The sequence below is a fragment of the Gadus macrocephalus genome, chromosome 7 (assembly GCF_031168955.1).
Source record: "Gadus macrocephalus chromosome 7, ASM3116895v1".
Taxonomy (NCBI): domain Eukaryota; kingdom Metazoa; phylum Chordata; class Actinopteri; order Gadiformes; family Gadidae; genus Gadus; species Gadus macrocephalus.
Genome location: NC_082388.1, coordinates 25,815,466 through 25,837,379, shown reverse-complemented (window position 1 = coordinate 25,837,379; position 21,914 = coordinate 25,815,466). Strand labels below are relative to the sequence as shown.

Sequence of the window (21,914 nt, the reverse complement as noted above, 5' to 3'; positions counted from 1 at the left end):
GCTACACCTTCATATCCCCCTTTTATCTGCCTAAGCCCGGGCCACCTATCACCTAGCCTAGCCCTAATAGCTCCAGTGATAGCAGTGCTACACGTTAACCTCGCCGATCAAAAGGCAGACCCCGACCCCGTGCAGTTACCCGGGAATCCCCGCAGACATGTCGAGTGTGGTTGTGGCCGCGCAGGGTTGTCATCCGGAGCGGTGATTCTGAGCCGTGTTATGGGGTAAAATGTGACAATGGTTCATCAGGGGCTGCATTCATCCGCCGCGGACCACCAGAGCCTCAGCCAACATGGCGCCAAGGAGACGTGATGCTGCGTTCAAAGGGCGACGGGAAAGTAGGACGTTATCGCCTCAGAAAACCGAAGCTGCCTCTCAACAGAACTTGTAATATTATGTGGTACAAGTTGCTTGGATACAAACAGAAAACCCATGAACTAGTCCTAATATGGACAGCGTAGTGCAGTATGTATTTTTTGGGGGATTATTATTATGTGTATTTGATTAGAAAATGGTAGAAGGTTGACGTTGCTTAACTCACCATAGCTGCCCTCTAGTGGTCATAAATCTCTTGATGCAGCTTTACACTTGGACCTCACAAACCAAGAAATAAATACGCCAAGGTTATTTAATTTGTCTCAAACTCTGTCATTGACTTGGATGTAAACATGCATTTCTGCTTAGATCTAATACCCTATTCAACATATTTAATTTGCCAAAATAAATGAATTAATAGAAGAATCTATAGAACCAGTGTCATTTGGAGAACATTATCCTTTTTCTCCGAATCAAACCACTAGAGGGCGGGAAAGATATCGATTTCCCCATCTGATGTACATTTTCCTCCACTGAAACTTCAAAGTAGGCTATATCCCTCAAAAGAAAGGATTTTCAACTAAATACATATAATAAAATTGCATTAATCCGTTACGTTTCAAGTCTTATACAATGTTTTGTCTGACTGTCTAGAATATTGTATTTAAACACCAGAAGCAACATGCTTAATCAATTATTTGGTTGGCCCGGACCCACGGGGCCCGCGTCAGAGCGGCGGGGCGGGGGAACATTCCAGCCGCTCTACTAGGCCTCTACGTGGACGCGGGAGGACGGATCTCCGCTCCACACTGGAAGCTGTCTGGAAACTCACAGCGCATCGCAAGTAAAAGCAAGAAACACTTTCTGGATAAAAAGCTGCGAAAGTATCGAATACTTTTTGAAGTTGGGCAGTAACGCACGGTATGATATGGTTTGCCTGCTTTCTGCTATTACTCCAACATTTCTGCCAGAATTGTCTTTTTTTGTTGTTTGCTGGTGGTGGTATAAAACATGCATGTCCTGTTCGGTGGCTTCCTCGCCGCAAAATTGCTGTGAGATGGTCCGACTGGTTTCTAGGGTGAACAAAGTGTCTCAATTTGAATTACTACTGGTGCTGTGATCACTATCTCAAAGCAAACGGTGCGACGATATCACGCAATAGGAGGACATTAAACAGCTCTTACTAGTGAACTTAATTTAAACCATTTGAAAGGTAACCAAGTCACACTTTAATGTAATTTTACGTTTTTTTCAAAGAGCATCGGTGACCCTGCGTGAACCTTTTCCGGACAGGATAACCGGGAGTCTGCGGTGATTATTGACTTGATTAAATCATTGGTCTCAAGTTGCAGCCTGGTAGTTGAGATCAGTGATTATGGACGTTATTGAATCACTGATCTCAAGTAGGTACTGCAACAGGGTTGGTTGCAGGATGGTACTTCAGTGATTATGGACATTATATCAGTGATTATGGACATTATTGAATGGCTGCAGCCTGGTAGGCCTACTTGAGATCAGTCATTTAATAACGTCCATAATCGCCGACACGGTGGTTAAACGGCTTTGAATCCTACCCCTCCCCTCCCCAGTGTACGTAGTGGGCGCTCAGCCATGGTTCTTCTGTTGACTCTGAACGGCTGGTTTAGCGGCTCATCACAACAGGGGCCAGGGCTTTTTTGTTTAAACAGGTGAACGCTCCTCACCTGCGGGTTGAGTTAACCGCTAGTGGCGTGGTCTACACATTGTGGTGTCCCCTTTTTAGATGGGACACAAGTTCCATCGTTTGTTGTCCATTTGTTGTCGTGACTGAGACACATTTTAGGTGTAGTTGTTTGCATCATGTCGAACAGGAATATATATTGATTGACCCGTATTGACAATGTTTTGTGTACAGTTATCAATAACTGTAAGTAATTAAGTTATGTCACATCGAAAGTCCCCAAAAGTTCCGACCCATGACGTCACTGTAGGTAAAGACTCAGATCTCTCTTCCCCCTCAAGGTGATTGGTATTTGCGGTCTTCTAGTCTTAAGTTGGGGGTCACTAATTCTCCCCATGCTCCCGGCGGTATGAACCTGAGTGCGGATGGTGAAAGGCGGCCTTTGAGAGAGACATTGGAGGCTTCTTACGTTTCACTCCATCCTCCAGGTCCGTGTCATCATCATCTTCATCAACAGGCTCCCTGCACAGGTGCGCTTTGTTCGGGGCTTAGCCGGCACGCTATTTACACTCCGGTCTTGTCTGCCGTCGCTATCCTTCCTTCGCTTTTTTTCACTCTAAGCCTATTTTGTATGGCTATTTGCATCTCTGCTGTTGGCATGGGCTGAAAAGTTTGTTGGTAAATATCATAGACTGGATTGGGAGAAGACCCAAAGGCTTGGGTTCATACTTGGGCCTCTAGAAGTATTGTTCAGTTCATAGTGCTTTGCGTTGGTAAGTTAGCTGCTAGAAGTATGATATGGACTTAACCTGACTAGGCTAGGTGAATTCTTTTCTCGAGAAGAAGAATGTAGTTGCTAACTATTAATGGGAGTTGCCTTGGAGGCAGAACTATAACCTGATATACCTGTAGTAGGCCAAAGAATAGTTTAGTTCATTACATTCGTAAACTGTTAGTGTGGGAGTGGCAGCCAGGCGCCCAGCCTCAGAAACGAGTCTAATTACATTCCTGGGTGGCATCTCAAAGATTCCAGGGGACACCTTCCCCAGCGGCTAACTTTGCATTACTGTACTGCACTCATAAAGAAAAAGATACCCTTGTTAAGGTGAGCTATGGCCACAGGCGTCCCTTTGCATTTGAATCAGCCGGTTTACAATGTGCCGTGGCGACTATGCGCTCAGTGTTCACTTGTGTAAACTGAGTTTGTTTGCTCGTTGCCACCACTTCCATACCTGTCAGCACGGTTCTGCTTATCACTTCCCGTCAGACGGGGCAGGGCGGGCTTTGTGGCGTCTAAACGCTGCGTCCATCATCGGTCTCGGCGGGCCTGTTTCGCCTCACATCTGCATGTGATTGTGACACAGCCGCTGGAGGAGTGTTGTGTTCCTGCAGACGGGCGTGTGCACATCAAGCGCAGAACGCTAGGGAGGGGCGCACAGTCTATTTGTATGCGTGTGTGTGCCCCACATGTCCCATGTTTCTGAGTGGAAGGAAGGCTGAGAGGGCGGAGTGAGTCAGCGCGCCCTTCTCCTCCGCCATCTGGGAACCACTCTAAACTTTTAATTGACCGGCAGCACCATTAGAGGCCAGGGAGAACCGTTTTCGGGCGGGGCATTTGAGGCCTGTACTTTTTCACTGCTCGCCTGCTACTTGGGTTGTTTTGTTGTTTTAACGATTGACCACGCTTCCTGTGTAGATATTCAAACATTCAGGCTATAATACTGTAGATCTCATTAAGTTTCCTCCATGTCGACCCCGGTATAGTTCAACCAAAATGGTTTTGTTCATGCATGCATGCATGATTTGCTCTGGTCGTTCTGGTTTGTTTTGGTATTGGATCATATTGTGTTCTTTTGTTCGTTCGTTCGCATGCAGAAAATCAGCTACCTCCCTTTACATTTAAACAACAGTGACGTGTGCGTTGTACCATACAACCGTACAACGCCCGGAGGTGTGTGTGTGTGTGTGTGTGTGTGTGTGTGTGTGTGTGTGTGTGTGTGTGTGTGTGTGTGTGTGTGTGTGTGTGTGTGTGTGTGTGTGTGTGTGTGTGTGTGTGTGTGTGTGTGTGTGTGTGTGTGTCCTCCCTCCAGCTGTCCAACGGCCGGGACAACTGTTGTCCCAGAGCCGGCTGCCCGGGGCACACTTGCTGCTCCTCACGAGATCTGTCGCCCTGGTTTTACGACGGCGCTGACAAGCCCTCCATTCTTCTTCTTCTACCAATACTACCCCCCCCTACCCAGTTGTCAGTCGCCATCTGGGCCCGGGGCGCGGCTGTGCTTGAGCTGGTCTCACCCCCCCCCCTGCCCTGGCAGTGACGAGGGCTGGCAGATGAGGTAATGTTTGTAGTTCTTTATTACATGGTCCAGACACGCCAGAAGTCTCCTTTTCACAGCCTTATGAGGGCAGGGTAAATATAGACAAGTCCGCCTCGTCATTTTCCTACTGCCTTGGTCAGGGTTTTTGTAATTGCCCCGAATTGGGAGCGCCGTGTGGAAGCTGTCTTTTGGTATTCACAGGGACTCAAAGTAAATCTCATCCGTCAGCGACCCGTGATGGCCCGTGATGGCCCGTGATGGCATGCGTGGGGGGGGGGGGGTTTTCAGCAGCAATCAGAAACGCAACCCAACGGCCTGTAGTTGAAACCTGAGTCACCTCCCGTGCTCCTAATGGTCGCTCCCTAATCATACCCTTCCTGAATACCATCAATAGCTTCATTCACGGAAGCGCTTGCGGTCTCCCAGCGGTTGTCCATTGTCTGCGTGTCTGAATGTGTGCTTGTGGTACCAGGGGACCACGGGCCGAACCCAGGAGGGTAGAATAGCTCGGCAGCCCCACAATGAGCCCGGTCCAATGTTTACGCTGATTTATGACCTCTGAGCAATTCTTGTATTTTCAGCGGCGGTGAAGGCGGGCGTTCATTTTGTAGTCAAAATGGCAGCGTGACGTAAATGACACTGAAAGTATTGAGTGTAAGCTTCGAAGGGCCCTCTGCCACGGGCTTATTGCGTTCATGTTCTCTGTTTACCCTCCGACGGCCATGAAAGAAACCATGATGTTATTACGTTTAATGGGTTCATCTCCTTGGTGGTTCGTCAGGTGAAGAAGTCCACACACTGCATCAAGCCTCAGAACCCTTTGGTTGCTATTCTGTTTTCCGTTCAATGTCGGCAACAGTGTTCTTGGCCTCTTGTCAGAGAAAACAAGTCAAAATGTTGTCCTCTGGTAACTTGTGGTGAGTGTCTGGTATTTATAAATGAGACTCATCAGGTTAACTGGGGGAGGAAGCCTCCAGAGTGGGCCACAGCCCTCGCCTGAACTGCTGGTTGCCCAAGCCCCCCGGATCAGTTGAGTTTGAAGACATTTTGTGTTCTCCAGGAGGAATGCTGTGTTTTCTGGGAGTGGGTTCTGGGAGTTGAGAGACTGAGGGGGGGGGGGGCAGGAAGTGAGCGTTCCCTGCTCCCTCCACCTCGACTACTGGAGCGTGGTCACCCCGTTTAACCAGGGTGCATTCCTGCTCCCGCAGCCCATTCAGAGGAGTTCCCGGAGGAATGTCGTGTTTTTGAACGGGATCGCAGATGGTTCTGAAACCCGGAACACGGCCGACTCCCTCGGATACAGCCCCGGGCGTCCTGATTGGATGTTGTGACTCGTAGATGTGGGTTCCTGATTAGCGGCCATGCACCGATGCGTGTTCCTGTTTGGTGTTCCTACAGGTAGATGTTTTGGTTCCTGTTTGGTGCTCACACCCGTGTAGGTTTGTTCCCCTTTTGGTTTTCATTCGCACCTGTTGAGGTTTGTTCCTGTTTGGTGTTCCTGTTTTGAGTGGGGAAAGGGGGGCAACCTTTCGTATCCGTCGAGATGGTCTGTCTGATCTCTGTCCTTGTAACCATGGTTTCATTGTTTCAACCGCGAGCATAGCTAGCATAACGGTTGGTCCTGCTATCTGCTGCTATCGTAGACTGCATGCCTTGTCACATATTTTAGCAGTAATTCCTTCTTGCTGGACACAATACTATTGGTAGGGTCCCTATTTCCCCCGACAGGGGGGACGTTGATTAGCCATATCAACATTGACCCCTTAGTGACATCACACGGGGGAGTGTCCACCCAGATTTGCGATGGGTAGGTCAGCATCCACCGGTAGGAGGGTAAAACAGCGGCCTTGTAAAGTTCAACAGTTCTGTCCAAGAGCCTGAAGTGAGTTTTGTACTTTTACGAGCAATCTGTTATTTGATGCATCAGCTCTTTTTCCAAAGCTGTTGGTTTTAGGCCAAGCGGTTATGACTCACTTCAGAGTGACTGGACCGGGGGTTTTCAGGTCTGCGGACCTGAGTCCAGTAAGTCTGAGTCTGTCCTGTTGTGTTATTATAAGGTCTTCTGCCAGGGAGGTGAGTCAGATCACCGATTGCAGTGACCAGCTGGGCTAAACACAGGAGCTTCGCTAGCTGGACTACACACAGAAGCCTTGCTAGCTGGGCTACACACAGAAGCCTTGCTAGCTGGGCTACACACAGAAGCCTTGCTAGCTGGGCTACACACAGAAGCCTTGCTAGCTGGGCTACACACAGAAGCCTTGCTAGCTGGGCTACACACAGAAGCCTTGCTAGCTGGGCTACACACAGAAGCCTTGCTAGCTACTAACAGCGGCCTCTAACTTAGGTGGTGGCTAGCGTTGTTGCTGGCTGGGCTGATGGCTAGCAGCGGTACCTGACAGGGGGGGGATGCTAACATAAGCCCAGACTAGAGTGGTATCTAGCAGGAGTGCCTGCTAGGGTTTGTGCTAATGTTAGCACTGACTAGGCTGATGGCTAGCAGTAGCGATAACGGTGTCTGGGTTATTTAGGGAGTGGTGCGGGGGGATCAGCTAATCTCCATCTCCCTGCTGGCGTCTGCAGACCGAGGCCCTGATTCAGGGTTTCTCATGTTGTGTGTCAACAGGACCCATCCAAGCCAATCACCCAGCTAAGCCAATCAGGGGACATGGCAGGAAAAATACCCAAAGAGGAGCTGGAGGACCTGAGAGAAGCCTTTGCGAGAGTTGGTAAGTTTGACCCACGGCTGCGTATGAATGTTAATGCAACGCCTTTTTTCATGCATGCTTAATGTGTATTCCAATGGTTTAGATCAGGGGTGTCAAACGTACGGCCCGCGGGCCGGATCAGGCCCGCGAACGGGTTTAATCCGGCCCGCGAGATGATTGTGAAGTACAGTATTGTAAAAAAAATATATATATATATAAAAAAATAAATACATTTTTTTATAAAAATCCTTCCTAGCATTACATGGATTGCATTGACTGGCACTGATTAATTTGTTGTACATTGAACTACTGGACAATTGTGTGTAACTGGAAGTCGCTTTGGAATGTAACGTAAAATGATCTATATTTTTCAAAGAAGGAAACTTCTTAATGTGTCCACTAGAAGTCGCAATAGCAATTATGTTAAGCAAGAAAACTTTATACCGGGGCTGATCAGGGAGCAAGTATAAACAGTAGTGCAGCTAGCCCGGAGCTACCTTGTCGTTCTGCCTTATACTTTCAACATTATGCGCTTTGGCACTCTCATTGCCCCAAAATGTCTCTGTCAAAAAGACGAAAAGTGGACACAGAGTGCAGAGTTTTCCAAGAAAAATGGTCATCGTCCTTTTTATTCACGGAAGTAAATGGGAAACCTGTGTTTGGTGTGCTCACAGCATGTTTAATTTTACATAATTATGCCATATTTTTACCGGTCCGGCCCACTTGGGAATAGATTATCCTCCATGTGGCCCCTGAGCTAAAATTAGTTTGACACCCCTGGTTTAGATATTTAATTATTGGCTTAATTAGATTTCAATTGGTAGCTCAACATGCAAGAAAACTGAGCATGTAGGAAATACACCTTGTAGCGACCGCATAGGACCTATGGTCCTATACCAGTCACACACTCACTTACCCTTCACTCACTCCCTCCCTCCCTCTCCGGTCGATAAAATACATACTATAGTCCATCAAACACAAACAAAGACTACAGGGCACACTTAATAATGAAATCCCCAGAAGAGGTTTGAAGAGTCCATACTTCTCCAGTCTCAATATGTGTATCTCTCAAATCAAGACTTTAAAAAAATATTTAATACAAGTTAAAACTTGTAGTCATTTCATTGAATGTCAAAGTAACCTTGCATGTGGAAAGTGGCCCTTCCACACGCGGTATTGTTTCTAATGCGGTCTAGAGAAAGGCACAGAAAATATAATTTACATGGGTAGAATAAGTAGTTACGTCTCACTAAAGTCGTGTTCTATGGATCTTGTGTCGTGACCCTGCTCCTAACACTGACCTTGACCCTCCTGACCCTGACTCTGTGTGACCCTGACCCTGAGTGACCTTGACCCCGACTCTATGTGACCCCGACTCTGTGTGACCCTGACGCTGACCGTGTCTGACCCTGACCCTGACCCTGTCTGACCCTGACCCTGAGTGACCTTGACCCCGACTCTGTGTGACTCTGCCCCTGACCGTGTCCCTGCTCATACAGACCTGGACAGCAACGGCTCCATCTCAGCCTTCGAGCTCCATGACCTCTTCAAGGAGGCCAACCTGCCTCTGCCGGGGTTCCGGGTCCGGGAGATCATCCAGAGGCTGGACCGCAACAACGACAACCTGATCAGCTTCGACGAGTTTGTGTCGGTATGTCCAGTTGTGTTTTTAACAAGTCCTGCCCTTTAGTCCTAGTTCTGGTCGCCAAGGGCTACACAGCCCTCATGATACGACCCCCCTAACCCTTAGCCCTCTAAAGACTCGAGGAGAACCTCCCAAACCAGAGGGGAGACCTGGAGGAGAACCCAGGAGAAGGTCCTCCTCCCCAGGGCGATAGGCGGGCGATGGGGGCCGACAGATACTGGTCACACAAAACGAGCAAACCCAGGTTATGTGATATATTAGAAGGTTGTTAGGAAATCATCGAGTAGTAATAGAGAGTAAAATGTGTGTTATTTCTGGCACACCTAAGGGTGATTAAGTAGGCACTCCTAGGTGTGTGTGTATGCATGTAATCCTCTCTGATTGATAGAATCTTGAATGGACTTGCGTAGTGCGTCACACGTGTGTTTGTGAACGTGTCTTATGAGGGAAGGTTGCAAAAAGTCCTTCCTCATGAGTGGAGGCAGCAGCGGGTGGCGACTGTATACCTGGCCCTCTGCTCGGAGCAGGTCCAGGAAGGGCCGGTGGAGCCGGTCTGGCCGGTTTGCTGATAGAGCTTCCCAGTTGTGAGGAGGTTGACTCAGCCCACTTCTCCTAGGAGGGGCGCTGAGCCTGCCCGGACCACTTAGAGAGGGACTTGGGAGGGGAGCAGTCCCTGGGTGCAGGGTAACCCCCTGCAACCCTCAAGGACACACACACACTCCTACACACACACCCACACACCGGAGTCGCATACACAACATACTCCCCTACAATCCTCCCACACACACGCTTACTCCCACTCGCCCACACACACCGGACTCGCATACACAACATACTCCCCTACCATCCTAACATGCACAGTCAGACACACAAACAGTCTCACTCACACACAGACTCTCATACAGTCACACACACACACACACACACACTCTGTCGCAGACACGCACACAGTTTGGGAAGGAGGAAATGAGGCCAGCAAAGTGGTGTGTGTTCCAGTGTCTGGTTTCCTGCTAGACGATGGGAGGGACAGTACAGCCTCTGTACCGTAGTGCTATTCCTGTGATACTGTACTCCAGTACAGTCTAATCTTGCAGTACTATGTTGCTGTACCTTAATGGTAGTACTGTAGTATGCTTGTTTTTTAAACTCCACATTGAACCCTTTCTGTTGGAGGTTGAAATGTGAACAGCACACACAGTGTTCCTCTTGGTAAAGTCAACAGTCACAGCCTGGCATCCTGAAATATGTTGAGGTTAGCTCCTGAATGTGGAGTCCTGAATGTGTGAGGACAGGATGTGGAGAGCTCCGCTGTTGGCTTCTATTTAAGGTGCTTTTCATGGCGTGTTCAGATGAGACGAGCGCTTTTCCAGATACTCTGCTATTTTATCGCATGACGCTTCCATAACAATGTCGCTTATCGTTTAGCGGTACAAAAGCAGATAGATAAAAATAATGGCATTCTTATGAGCTACTTTGGAGGAATGTCTTAACTTTTCATGGCTTGATGAAAAGATAAAGAGCTGCTAACTTGTTTGGCGGAAAGGCGGTGCCCCCCAAACATGAATATCGTCTGAACGTGGGTACATTTAGATGACTTTGCACAATGAGCGGAAAAAGGGTTTCTTTCTGCTCGGTCATGATTGTCCTGGTGGCCTCTCTATTTCAGGCAGGGTTTGTGTTTGTGGTGGTGTGCGGGTAAACCGTTTCTGAACAGCATCGTCCGATGGAGGCTAGGAAACCAGCGTCTCCGGGGTGGTTTGGAGTGTTTCACGTAGAACAGGAATGTTCACATCGCCTAGCTTACCTCATCTCTCTCCCCTTCCTCTTCCATTTCTATTCTTTCATTCTGCGGAAGAGAATAAAACGGCGCGTCACAATGGATCTTGTGTATCCTCTCAACACGCATGTAGATACATGTAGATTTAGACGCTTTTATCCATAGAGATGGAGAAGTGAGAACAAGCAAAGCTTCGATATACTGTTTGGTACACCGTAAATATAAGTAACATAGCTTTCAAAAGGAAGTAAAGTGTACCGCTTTCTTTACTTTAGGGGGAACATGACTTTGTCCGTCCTCGTCGTATAACGAGTATTAGTGCTGGAACACAGGGCTCTGCTTTCAGCTTTTTGGCCGTGTTTTAGTTTTGGGTTGTCGTGTGTTAAAGCAGCAGTAACTCAACCAGTGCCTGCGGTCCTCTCATGGCGAGCAGACATTCCTGTTGCCTCCTGCAGTCCAGCGGTCAGAGCTGTGAGTCAGAGCTGAGGACACCGTTAGCCAGAGCTGCTCCCAGAACAACGTCGATAAAACACACAGTGAGGCAGAAAGTCAATGTATTTACAAAGACACTTCAAAGATGGCATTGTTTCTGTCTCTGTTTGTTTGTCTATCTATGTCAGTCTCTCTATAGGTCTCTTTCTCTCTCTCTGTCTGTCTCTCTCTCTGTTCACTTCTTTCGGTCTCTCTCTCTTTCTCTTTGTCTGTCTCTCTCTGTTCATCTTTTATCTGTGCCTGTCTGTCTCTCTCCCTAAACAAGGTCATAGGCCTAATTTGCAGTGAACACGAACAGTTACTTGGAGCACAAAGTCAACCCCGATGTAAAATACGTGTCTCTCCAACAGATCTTCCAGGAGCTGAAGAATGGAGAGATCGCCAAGAGCTTCAGGAAGGCCATCAACAGGAAGGAGGGGATCCTGGCCATTGGGGGAACCTCTGAACAGTCCAGCGAAGGAACCCAGCACTCCTTCTCTGGTAGGACCTAGACCTGAGGCCTGGGTCTGGTAGGACTGAGACCTGGGTCTGGTAGGACCAGCCTCTCAGAGACTCTGTCTAGTAGGACAATAGACCAGAGACTTGTTCGAGCTGGATCTAGAGACTAGAGACCCTGGTCTAATAGGATCTAGACACCCTGGTCCAGTAGGATCTAGAGACCCTGGTCCAGTAGGATCTAGAGACCCTGGTCTAATAGGATCTAGAGACCCTGGTCTAATGGGATCTAGACACCCTGGTCTAATAGAATCTAGACACCCTGGTCTAATAGGATCTGGAGACCCTGGTCTAATAGGATCTAGACACCCTGGTCTAGTAGGATCTAGAGACCCTGGTCTAATAGGATCTAGACACCCTGGTCTAGTAGGATCTAGACACCCTGGTCTAATAGGATCTGGAGACCCTGGTCTAATAGGATCTAGACACCCTGGTCTAGTAGGATCTAGAGACCCTGGTCTAATAGTATCTAGAGACCCTGGTCTAATGGGATCTAGACACCCTGGTCTAATAGGATCTGGAGACCCTGGTCTAATAGGATCTGGAGACCCTGGTCTAATAGGATCTAGACACCCTGGTCTAGTAGGATCTAGAGGCCCTGGTCTAGTAGGATCTAGAGGCCCTGGTCTAGTAGGATCTAGAGGCCCTGGTCTAGTAGGATCTAGACACCCTGGTCTGGTTTCTCACAGACATGGCAGTTGTTGGGGTGATGCTCCTTCCCCTTCTCCACAGCAGGGGTAGGCCGTAGACTTGGGGGGCCCGTTCTCCTCTGCGTCTCGAGATGAGGGAACAGGCCAGGCCAGGATGGTGAAGTCGTTAGGTTGTAGTCTCCCAGCCCAAAGGATCTGGTCCACGAAAACCTACGTGCTCCTCAAAGACATGCGATATATACTGTGATATGCTGCACATCGCTCTGGATTAAAGCTTAAAGGAGACTTATTGTACCACCAGGTGTGTGTGTGTGATTAGCCTTACAAGCCTTTTCGAAAAATCTGCCCCATATGACATCACTAGTGGGCGTGTCCACCTAGATCTGTGCCTGATGGATCAGTCTACCAGCCTACCCAGTGGACTGAGGTAAATCCATCTATCCAGCACAGATCTAGGTGGACACGCCCACTAGTGAGGGCAGATTTTCGAAACGGCTTGCAAGGCGAATCACACTCACACCCGGTGGTATAACGTGTCCCCTTTAACGACTCCAACAACGGTCAAACACGTCTCCCTGCTCCCTGTGATGTGTTGTGCAGAGGAGGAACGCTTTGCGTTTGTGAACTGGATCAACTCCGCCCTGGAGAAGGACCCTGACTGCCAGCACCTGCTGCCCATGGACCCCACCACGGAGGCCCTGTTCGGGGCCATGGGGGACGGCGTGCTGCTCTGGTGAGTCCCGCCCGCGCCACGTCACCGCCCGGGGCCCGTCAGTGGGGGTCAGGCTGAGGCTCGCGACCCGAAAGTGGGGTAGCTTCAACTAACTTGTGATCAACTTTTTTAAATATAAATGCATGCTTATGTGCATTTTGTAAATGAAACCGGTCTCCGTTCGCTCGGTTCTAGGCCTACTGTTGTCAAGAGACTACAACCCCCCCCTGTTTCTGTTTCCGGTCCGGTTTCCGTTTCATTTCCAAAATGCCGATTTCCAAAATGCCAAATAAAACAAGACAGAAACTGTATTTCGCTACAATATTTGATGAGGAACATCAACGAACACCACTAACCACTCGGGGAGTTTCACATTTCTGAAAAAACGAACGTTGAGGGGCGTTTTAAGGACACGTTTGTGAATGCCCATAGCCAGCCATTGTGAAGCAGGCAGGGGCGATTCGAAATCAGCCAAATACTGGAGACGGGACCAATATTCAAAATGTCGGTGTTAACCCCTCTTTTTCATCCCAGACATACCAGAAAGGGGGCTCAATGTTCAAAATACCAGAATTGTCCTTTAAATATAAATGCATGGTCATGTGCCTACCCGGATCAGCCTACGCATACAGGGTTTCCCCCAGCACTATCTTGTTAAGGCGGCCGCCTTAACAAGACTAGGGCCCCGCCTTGACTACCAATGTATTGAAAAATAAATAAATAAATTAATAAATTAATTAAAAAAAAATAAAAAAATGAAAAAATAAAAAATGGCATTCGTAATACTCAGGTAATACTGTTTACAACATTAGTCGTGCCAATAAAGTTTTTTGAGTGTAATTGAGACGGGGACATCTGGTGGTTGAATATATTGTTGCATAGTCTATCATCGTCACCTGTCAATCTACCGCCAGTGACGTGCGGTGAGGTCAGTGAGTGGGTAGGCACTGAGTTCTGAAAGCCAGATTTCTCTAAACCTATATATTGTTAAATCAAAAACAACAAACAGGCACGCACGGCCGATTTCAAATAAGTTCCTCCCTTTCACACACACACACACACACACACACACACACACACACACACACACACACACACACACACACACACACACACACACACACACACACACACACACACACACACACACACACACACACACACACACACACACACACACACACACACACACACACACACACACACACACACACACGGGACGTATATGAAATGTCACGACGGTGACTTCAGGTTTGCCCGTAGCCTACTGTAGTTTGGACTAAATGATTAAACATCGACTTAACGGACCCCTCCCTCACACCGAGGGCCGAAAAATCTGCATGTTTGCACAACATTTGTACCTACTGTTGTTTATTTATATGGAAATAAACAGTCGTTTATTTCATTCATGCGTACTGGCATCTTTGAGCAAAATACCCCCAAAATTTTTCCAACAACACCACCAACTGCTTACCACCTTGACTGAGACATTTACTGGGGGAAACACTGGCATAGATGCGTGTTAATGACCTGTTTTCCGAGGACGTAATGACGTGTTTTACTGCAGCTCCTCTCCTAAAAGTCTTTGTTGGGTCTGGACATGAGGTGTCGAGTCTAAAGTCCCTCCCTTACCCTCGCAGTAAGATGGTGAACCTGTCCGTGCCAGACACCATCGATGAGAGGACCATCAACAAGAAGAAGCTGACACCGTTCACCACGCAGGTGGGTCCCGCCACCGTCTCCCCAGCCTGCCCTGTCTGCTGGTTCTGAGGAACACATTTACATTTAAATTGAGGGCGTTTAGCGGACGCTTTTATCCAGGCCGACTTACAATAAGTACATTTGTCAGAAGAAAGGGAAACAACAATATAGCTCTGTCGGTACAGTAAGGATGTTCAAAGAACCAAGTGCCAAACACTAACAATCGCTAGGTTGACCCATTCCCCGTACACAACAAAGATAGCTAGGATAAGACGCTATACGATGCCAAGTACTATTTTTAAGTGCAAGGACATACAATAAGTGCGTACATAAATTGCCAGGACGTACAACGTACAATAAGTGTGTACATAAATTGCCAGGACGTACAATAAGTGCGTACATTAAGTGACCGTCACCTCCTCCTGACTCCTCTGCTGTGGTTTGTAGGAGAACCTGAACCTGGCTCTGAACTCGGCCTCGGCCATCGGATGTCACGTGGTGAACATCGGCGCTCTGGACCTGAAGGAGGGCAAACCCCACCTGGTGCTGGGTCTGCTCTGGCAGATCATCAAGATCGGCCTGTTCGCCGACATCGAGCTCAGCCGGAACGAAGGTGCGTGCACACGCGTGAAAGGCCTACTCCGACGCCAGGCGTTGTGTGGGGGTTTGGTGTTTTCAGCCATCAAGGTATAACTGACCTCTTGCTGCTCCTCCTCCTCCTCCTCCTCCTCCTCCTCCTCCTGCTCCTCCTCCTGCTCCCCCCTCCAGCCCTCGCTGCTCTGCTCCGGGACGGGGAGACCCTGGAGGACCTGATGAAGCTGTCCCCAGAGGAGCTGCTCCTCCGCTGGGCTAACTTCCACCTGGAGAACGCCGGCTGGCAGAAGATCTCCAACTTCAGCGGCGACATCAAGGCAGGGAGACGCACTGTTGTGATCATCAGGATGTTAGCTAGTAGCGATGACGCTAGCATCCAGTAGACGTGGAGCGTTCTACCGTGCTTGACTCCTAAAATATTGGTTCCTTTACAGGGTTATCGGCGAATACACACAAGCATACTACGCACAAACATACACACATGAACACACGCAGACTAAAAGCCTACACTGAATGCACTCTTTAATACACGGTCCTAACATATCCTCGAGACACCTTTTGACTAATTTTGGGCATTATGTTGACCTCTCGTCTTCCAGGACTCCAGGGCGTACTTCCACCTTCTGAACCAGATCTCCCCTAAAGGCACGGAGGAGGACCAGCCGCGCATCGACATCAGCATGGCCGGCTTCAGCGTAAGGTTTCTCCACCAGACCGAGATAGCTCGGCTTAACCTAGCGTAGCTGGAGGAAGCGTCGTGTGGCTTAGTGTAGACGAGTGTAGCTTGGCTGCATGTAATGCCATTTGGATTAGTGTAGCATTTCTGGAGCTAATGCAGCGTGACTTAGCGTAACTTAGCGAGGGCTAACATGGGTGGTAACTAGTGTTGTTGAGAGTCGTGTAGATGAAGCTACGGTAGCCTTGCGTTGTTTCAGCTAACTTTGTCTTGTTTAGCTTATTGTATCGTAGCCGAAGCTGGATCCAACCTTTGTTGTTAGCCTAGCTATATCTAACATCATACTGTGGAGCCTAGGCTAACATCATGTTGTTAGCCTAGCTCTATCCAACAACATGATGGTAGCCTAGCTTTAGCTAACGTCCCGTTGTTAGTCTAGCTCAGGGGTCGGCAACCTTTTGTATCAAAAGAGCCATTTTGGCCCATCTCCCGCAAAAAAAAAAATTTTGGAGCCGCAAACTTTTTAATGCACCCCCTCCCCCCTCCGGAGACGCTAACGCTGCGCACCGCACAGGCATTTTTTGTGACACTCTGTAAAAAAAAAACGAACTTTAATGCTGTAAACCCTTCTCGCTCAGTATTCGTTCGTGCAATTGGCTGTCAACGGTGGATGCTGCTGATTGGCGGCTCACTGGCATGTCCCGCCTCCTGCCAATGGCAGCATCTAGGCTACTTCCTGATGCCAGATGCCAGTTAAAGATTTAACTCCTACTGGGATTAGCCACCTGCAAATCAACGAAGCTTTGTCATTCACTCCCCCCCCTCACGGTAGCGCAATTGCGCATTCATTGCGACCTCGTTTAGTTGACGATATATATTTAAAAAAATATATATATATATATATATATATATTATTATTTTTTTTTTAAGAAAACTGCAGGGAGCCACGGCTGAGGGGCTAAAGAGCCACATGCGGCTCCGGAGCCGCAGGTTGCCGACCCCTGGTCTAGCTCTATCAAACATCATGTCGTTAGCCTAGCTCTAGCTAACGCTGTGTTGTTAGCCTAGCCATAGCTAACATCGCGTAATTAGCCTAGCTCTATCAACATCATGTCGTTAGCCTAGCTCTAGCTAACATCGTGATGTTAGCCTAGCCGTAGCTAACGCAGTGCCGCTCCCCACAGGAGAAGGACGACCTGAAGCGGGCGGAGATCATGCTGCAGCAGGCCGACCTGCTCGGCTGCCGTCAGTTCGTCACGCCCACCGACGTCGTCAGCGGCAACCCCAAGCTCAACCTGGCGTTCGTGGCCAACCTCTTCAACAAATACCCGGCGCTCACCAAGCCTGAGGGGGAGGACATCGACTGGGGATTGCTGGAGGGTGAGTCTGCCTAGCTAGGGTGGTGCCCCCAACCCATTAACCCATTTCCTGTGTTGTGTACAGGAAATGGGTTAACCTAGTGATTGTTAGTGCTTGGCACTTGGTTCTATGAACATCCCTACTGTAGCGAAGGCGATATATATTTTTTCTTTCTTCTGACAAATGTACTTCTTGTAGGTCGCTTTGGATAAAGGCGTCTGCCGATTACGAATGCCCTAAATGTGGATATTTAGCGCTCTTACTTGTCCGATTTGAGCAGACTGCCTGAAGGTTGATAGCCACAAGCTAACTACTGTGTTGCTATGCTCATACCTTCATTATTGATATTACAGTAGACTAAAAGGTTAAAATGTACAGATATATAGGATCAACATACAAGTTTCGATCCCAGGCCAGAAGAGGCTGGACACCTCTGGGGACGGGGTTTAGGGTTTAGTCCCGGTCTGATCGTTCATCTGCTCTACAGGTGAGACACGAGAGGAGAGAACCTTCCGGAACTGGATGAATTCCCTGGGGGTGAACCCACACGTCAATCATCTCTACGGGTACGTAAGAGAACGAGCTTCTCCGGTTCCATCAACTTGTCGAGTTGGTTCATGCATCCAAACGTACCAGACGATTCACCCAGAGCTTCACCCTGCTGCCATTCAACCCACGATTCACCTGGCCGGAGGCCTGCGCTGTCCGTGGAAGAGTTCTAAACCAGGAAATGAAATGTGTTGCGGCTCTGCCATTGGTTGTCTGATCCCATGGCCATATGTGTGTAACACAACGCCCTCATTTACATAAAGGATACCATTGTACAACTTAGGACCCTCCCCTTTAACACACCGAAAGTCGAGGCAAAACACCGGCCGTCCCATGATCCTTGTTGTGTTGTTTGTGTCTAAAGTTGTTGTGTGTGTTTGTGTGTGTTGTAGGGACCTTCAGGATGCGATGGTCATCCTCCAGCTGTATGAGAAGATCAAGGTTCCTGTGGACTGGAGCAACAAGGTCAACAGACCCCCGTACCCCAAGATCGGGACCAACATGAAGAAGGTAGACCGCTGTCAATCAACTCTGTTTATACCTGCTCTATCTCTTGGGACCTGCTGGATCTGTTCAGACGTCAGTGTATACGTCGGGTGTACACTTTTTGTTATGTAGGCTATATACGATTTTGTTTTGTACGTTTTTCGAAATGCTGTGTTTTGTACGTTTATGAAATGCCGTGTTTTGTATGTTGTGGCATTTCATGCTTTCAAAATACACGTACACGTATTTCGTTGTTTTGTGCGTTTTAAGATCTACATATATACGTTTTGTACTTTTTTTTTATTTTTTATTTTTTTATAATCTCCATGGTGTTGTTTTGTGTAGCTGGAGAACTGTAACTACGCGGTGGATCTGGGGAAGTCTGCCAAGTTCTCCCTGGTGGGCATCGGAGGTCAGGACCTGAACGATGGGAACGCCACTCTGACGCTGGCGCTGGTCTGGCAGCTGATGAGGAGGTGAAGAACGCCTCCTGGGTCATCCAGTAAAACACTTAGAAACCACTTAGACTCTACCAGGAATAGTTGTCCTTTGATCCGCTGCGTTAATCAAATCTGAAGCTGTAACCAAAACCCTTCCAGGAAAGAGAAATTCCAGGAAAAGAGAACTTTCTTTTTTCTTTCTTCTGAACTTAGGCAGTTCTCTTTAAATGTATTTGATTGATTGGTCATGTCGTTGATTAAGGCAGAGAACGCCTGACAATGCAGCCCTATGATATCTGTGCTACCACGATGCTAGTACAGAACCAGTCTGCTGCCGTATCTTCACTGTAAAGTGAAGTACTGGCAGAGTACTGCCAAAATTGCAGTTTTCCCAGACTGAAGGCCTTGTCCTCCACGCTCCAGGTACACCTTGAACGTTCTGGAGGATCTGGGAGACGGGCAGAAGGCCAACGATGACATCATCGTCAGATGGGTGAACAGCACCCTGGCCGAGGCTGGGAAGACGTCAAAGATCAACAGCTTTAAGGTGGGTCCAGTTCTACAAAGTGCTGCAGTAATACTCTTTACTTCATGGTCTACTGCAGTAATACAATATTAAAGTCTGGATGCTTGCTGATCAATTTATTGGATAGAAAGTTTTACAAGGAGCTTACGCTTTTTAAGTCTCTGATCATTTTATTGTTATTATGAACTTAGTTTGCTTTTAATATTTTGATGTAAAAGCGCCGTAGCAAATGGATAGTTTTAAGCCCGATCAGCAGGTCCAGTCCTGAGGGTGATGTTGGCTGGATTGGGATCAGGTAATAATAAGTCATTATGATAATCGTGTACCTCCAGGACCGGGAGATCAGCAGCAGTCTGGCCGTGTTGGACCTCATAGACTCCATCCAGCCCGGCAGCATCAACTACGACCTGGTGAAGACCAGCGACCTATCGGACGAGGATAAACTGGAGAACGCCAAGTAGGTCTCAAACCAACATTATCCATACATGCTGTTCCTGCACGACCGCAGGAACACAAAGAGCTGAACAGACACGCCTGAGGTAGATTCAAACAAGCCGTTGACAGATTCCCTCAGGTCCAGAGGCGAAGAACGTGAACAATACCTTAGGCTTCTTGTATTACAGGGCTAGCCAATGTTCAAGAAAGTTTTCAGACGTTCACATCGTGTCTTTAAAGAGGAATCTGTGCAGATGGTTTCACCTGACCTTGGGTCACACACACAAAGTTCTTGGCACAGAATTCCTCATTTTTAAAATACCAAATCCCTTGTTTTGTCCTGCTTTGTTAGCAGAGTACATTTTTTTAAGAAAGGAAAATAGAATGGAATTTGCACTTGTATCGGCCCCCACAGTGCTGACGGGTAAACGACGTCTCCTACCTTCCATAGATACGCCGTTTCCATGGCGAGGAAGATCGGCGCGCGGGTCTACGCCCTTCCTGAGGACCTGAAGGAGGTCAAGCCCAAGATGGTGATGACTGTGTTTGCCTGCTTGATGGGCCGCGGGATGAAGCGGGCGTAGACGGGCCGTGACCCGTGACCCTCCCCGCCCCCCGCCCCCACCCCCACCCCCTCTCTTTGACGGAGCGCCCCCCCCCACGACCAGGAAGGATATGGATGATGTCAGGGTGGCGGACAGCACCCCCACCCCCCACCCCCACCCCCCACGTGTTCCCTGGACGAGGCCGGGTGCTGAACTAAGTCGTACGGCGGTCCGGGAAGAGGTGGCCTGCGCTGCCGCGTTGCTTTGCGAAAGAAACGGAAATGAAGGGAATTGTGTTGGCGCCTCGCGGGAAGCCTCGTCGACGCGTAAGAACGCTGTTCGTTGGTATCGTTTTGTGACCGTGTGTGCGTTTCCAGCTGCAAGGTTGTTTACATTGTATTGTTCTCACCGACTGAGGAGTTAAAAGATGTCCACCAGACGTAACGCAGTCCTTCTTTTCGTACCAAAGGAAATTTCAATATGGCCAAAAAATATTGAATAATATTTTTTTCAAATTTCATATTGAAATTCAAATTTTGATTTGGCAAAAAAAAATCCTAAAAGATTGTCGCAGTAGTTTAGAGACGTGCACGTGAAGATTGAAGTGGTATCTGGTTAAAGTACCACAGTCGTCGGCTGGTCCTCATCTCCTGTATGGTTACCACGCCTACAGATGTCATGATTCCCTGAACCTTAAGGATGCCAGTGTTTAATCCCGCGTGTGTGTGTGTGTGTGTGTGTGTGTGTGTGTGTGTGTGTGTGTGTGTGTGTGTGTGTGTGTGTGTGTGTGTGTGTGTGTGTGTGTGTGTGTGTGTGTGTGTGTGTGTGTGTCGTTCCTTCTGGCATGTGGCCTGACGACGACAACGAATCAGACTGTTACCATGGAAACAGGATCTGACCTTTTGCTTTTCCTTGATTTCCGCCGTGCCTTGTCGTCGTGACGACGACCCCAAGCCGCTCTTTGAACTGTCTTGTCTCCTCCCGTTATTATTATAAAACAATTTGTATTCGACTTGTTAGCAAATATAAAGAAATCGTCTCATTCCAGGTAACTTTGTGACGCTGTGCGATGCACCGTGTGATATGTTAACGGTCACGCCTGCTACGCAAATGCTTTATACATAAACAATAAATAAGTCTTTAAAAAATAAATCTTTGTCTGTGTGTTACTTTTTACTGTTACTGTTAACAGTAAAAAGTGTCTGTGTTCACTTGTGATGTCATCAAGGGTAGGGGATTTGGCTTCCACATGAATATCACACCAGGTGGTAAAACGGGGGGCTTTTTAAATTATCTTGGAACAATGTCAGGGAATTTTTGTAAAATGTGAATATATATGACGTACATAAAATCAAAATATAATCTAGCCTGTTATCAAGCCCAGTCCCATTTCAGGATATGATTAAACAAACTTCTGGCGCTCCTTATGTTGACGTCGAGGGAGCTAGCCCGTGGGTGATGGTGGAGTGAAACCCTCACCTCAGATGGCGTGCTGAGGGGCGGGGTCTGACTCCTCCCAGAGGCACCTCCCTGGGACCACACCCTAGAGGGCTCTGCTCCTCTCTGACGGTCCACTCCCAGAGGTCCGAGCAGGCTCCAGGGAGCCTCTACTGCAGGGGGAGACTCTAAACCCATCCTGGTCCTCCTATCATTAAGGAGCAGATACTTCTTCATACAATTCACCCATCCATTAGTTAATTGGCTGTCTTGCTATTTTCCATTCTTTTATTCAGCCAACGATGACTCCATTTTGTTCTTCCAGTACCGGAACATCTCAAGACAGTCTCTAGGGGTCAGGGTGTTCAGCTCGAAGCCAAATGGTTCTGGGTTCGATCCC

The 21,914-nt window shown here is 48.2% G+C and overlaps 2 protein-coding genes across 5 annotated transcripts in view; one reads left to right on the top strand and one right to left on the bottom strand.

Annotated features, from left to right (window-relative positions):
- Positions 1-326, bottom strand: part of LOC132462101 (transcriptional regulator ATRX-like) — a 36,661-nt gene extending 36,335 nt beyond the window's left edge. For both annotated transcript variants that reach the window (XM_060057699.1, XM_060057700.1), the window contains exon 1: positions 140-326. In XM_060057699.1, coding sequence (XP_059913682.1) covers positions 140-159 — 20 coding nt within the window. In that variant the 5' untranslated portion in view covers positions 160-326. The remainder of the gene's footprint in view (positions 1-139) is intronic.
- Positions 327-1,071: 745 nt separating this feature from the next.
- On the top strand, positions 1,072-21,229 carry LOC132462104 (plastin-3-like). 3 transcript variants are annotated; one of them, XM_060057708.1, is made up of 17 exons: positions 1,072-1,236; positions 2,464-2,505; positions 6,914-7,016; positions 8,495-8,646; positions 11,260-11,389; positions 12,655-12,787; positions 14,407-14,488; positions 14,915-15,080; positions 15,236-15,378; positions 15,661-15,756; positions 16,922-17,117; positions 17,584-17,662; positions 18,038-18,155; positions 18,477-18,607; positions 18,995-19,118; positions 19,430-19,554; positions 19,984-21,229. In XM_060057708.1, the coding sequence occupies exons 3-17, from the start codon at positions 6,956-6,958 to the stop codon at positions 20,114-20,116; spliced, it is 1,869 nt and encodes a 622-aa protein (XP_059913691.1). In that variant the 5' UTR covers positions 1,072-1,236; positions 2,464-2,505; positions 6,914-6,955; the 3' UTR covers positions 20,117-21,229. The 3 variants fall into 3 exon arrangements, with proteins under 3 accessions (XP_059913691.1, XP_059913690.1, XP_059913692.1); XM_060057707.1 differs by lacking the exon at positions 2,464-2,505; XM_060057709.1 differs by lacking the exons at positions 1,072-1,236; positions 2,464-2,505 and adding an exon at positions 1,354-1,528.
- The last annotated feature ends 685 nt before the right edge of the window (positions 21,230-21,914 follow it).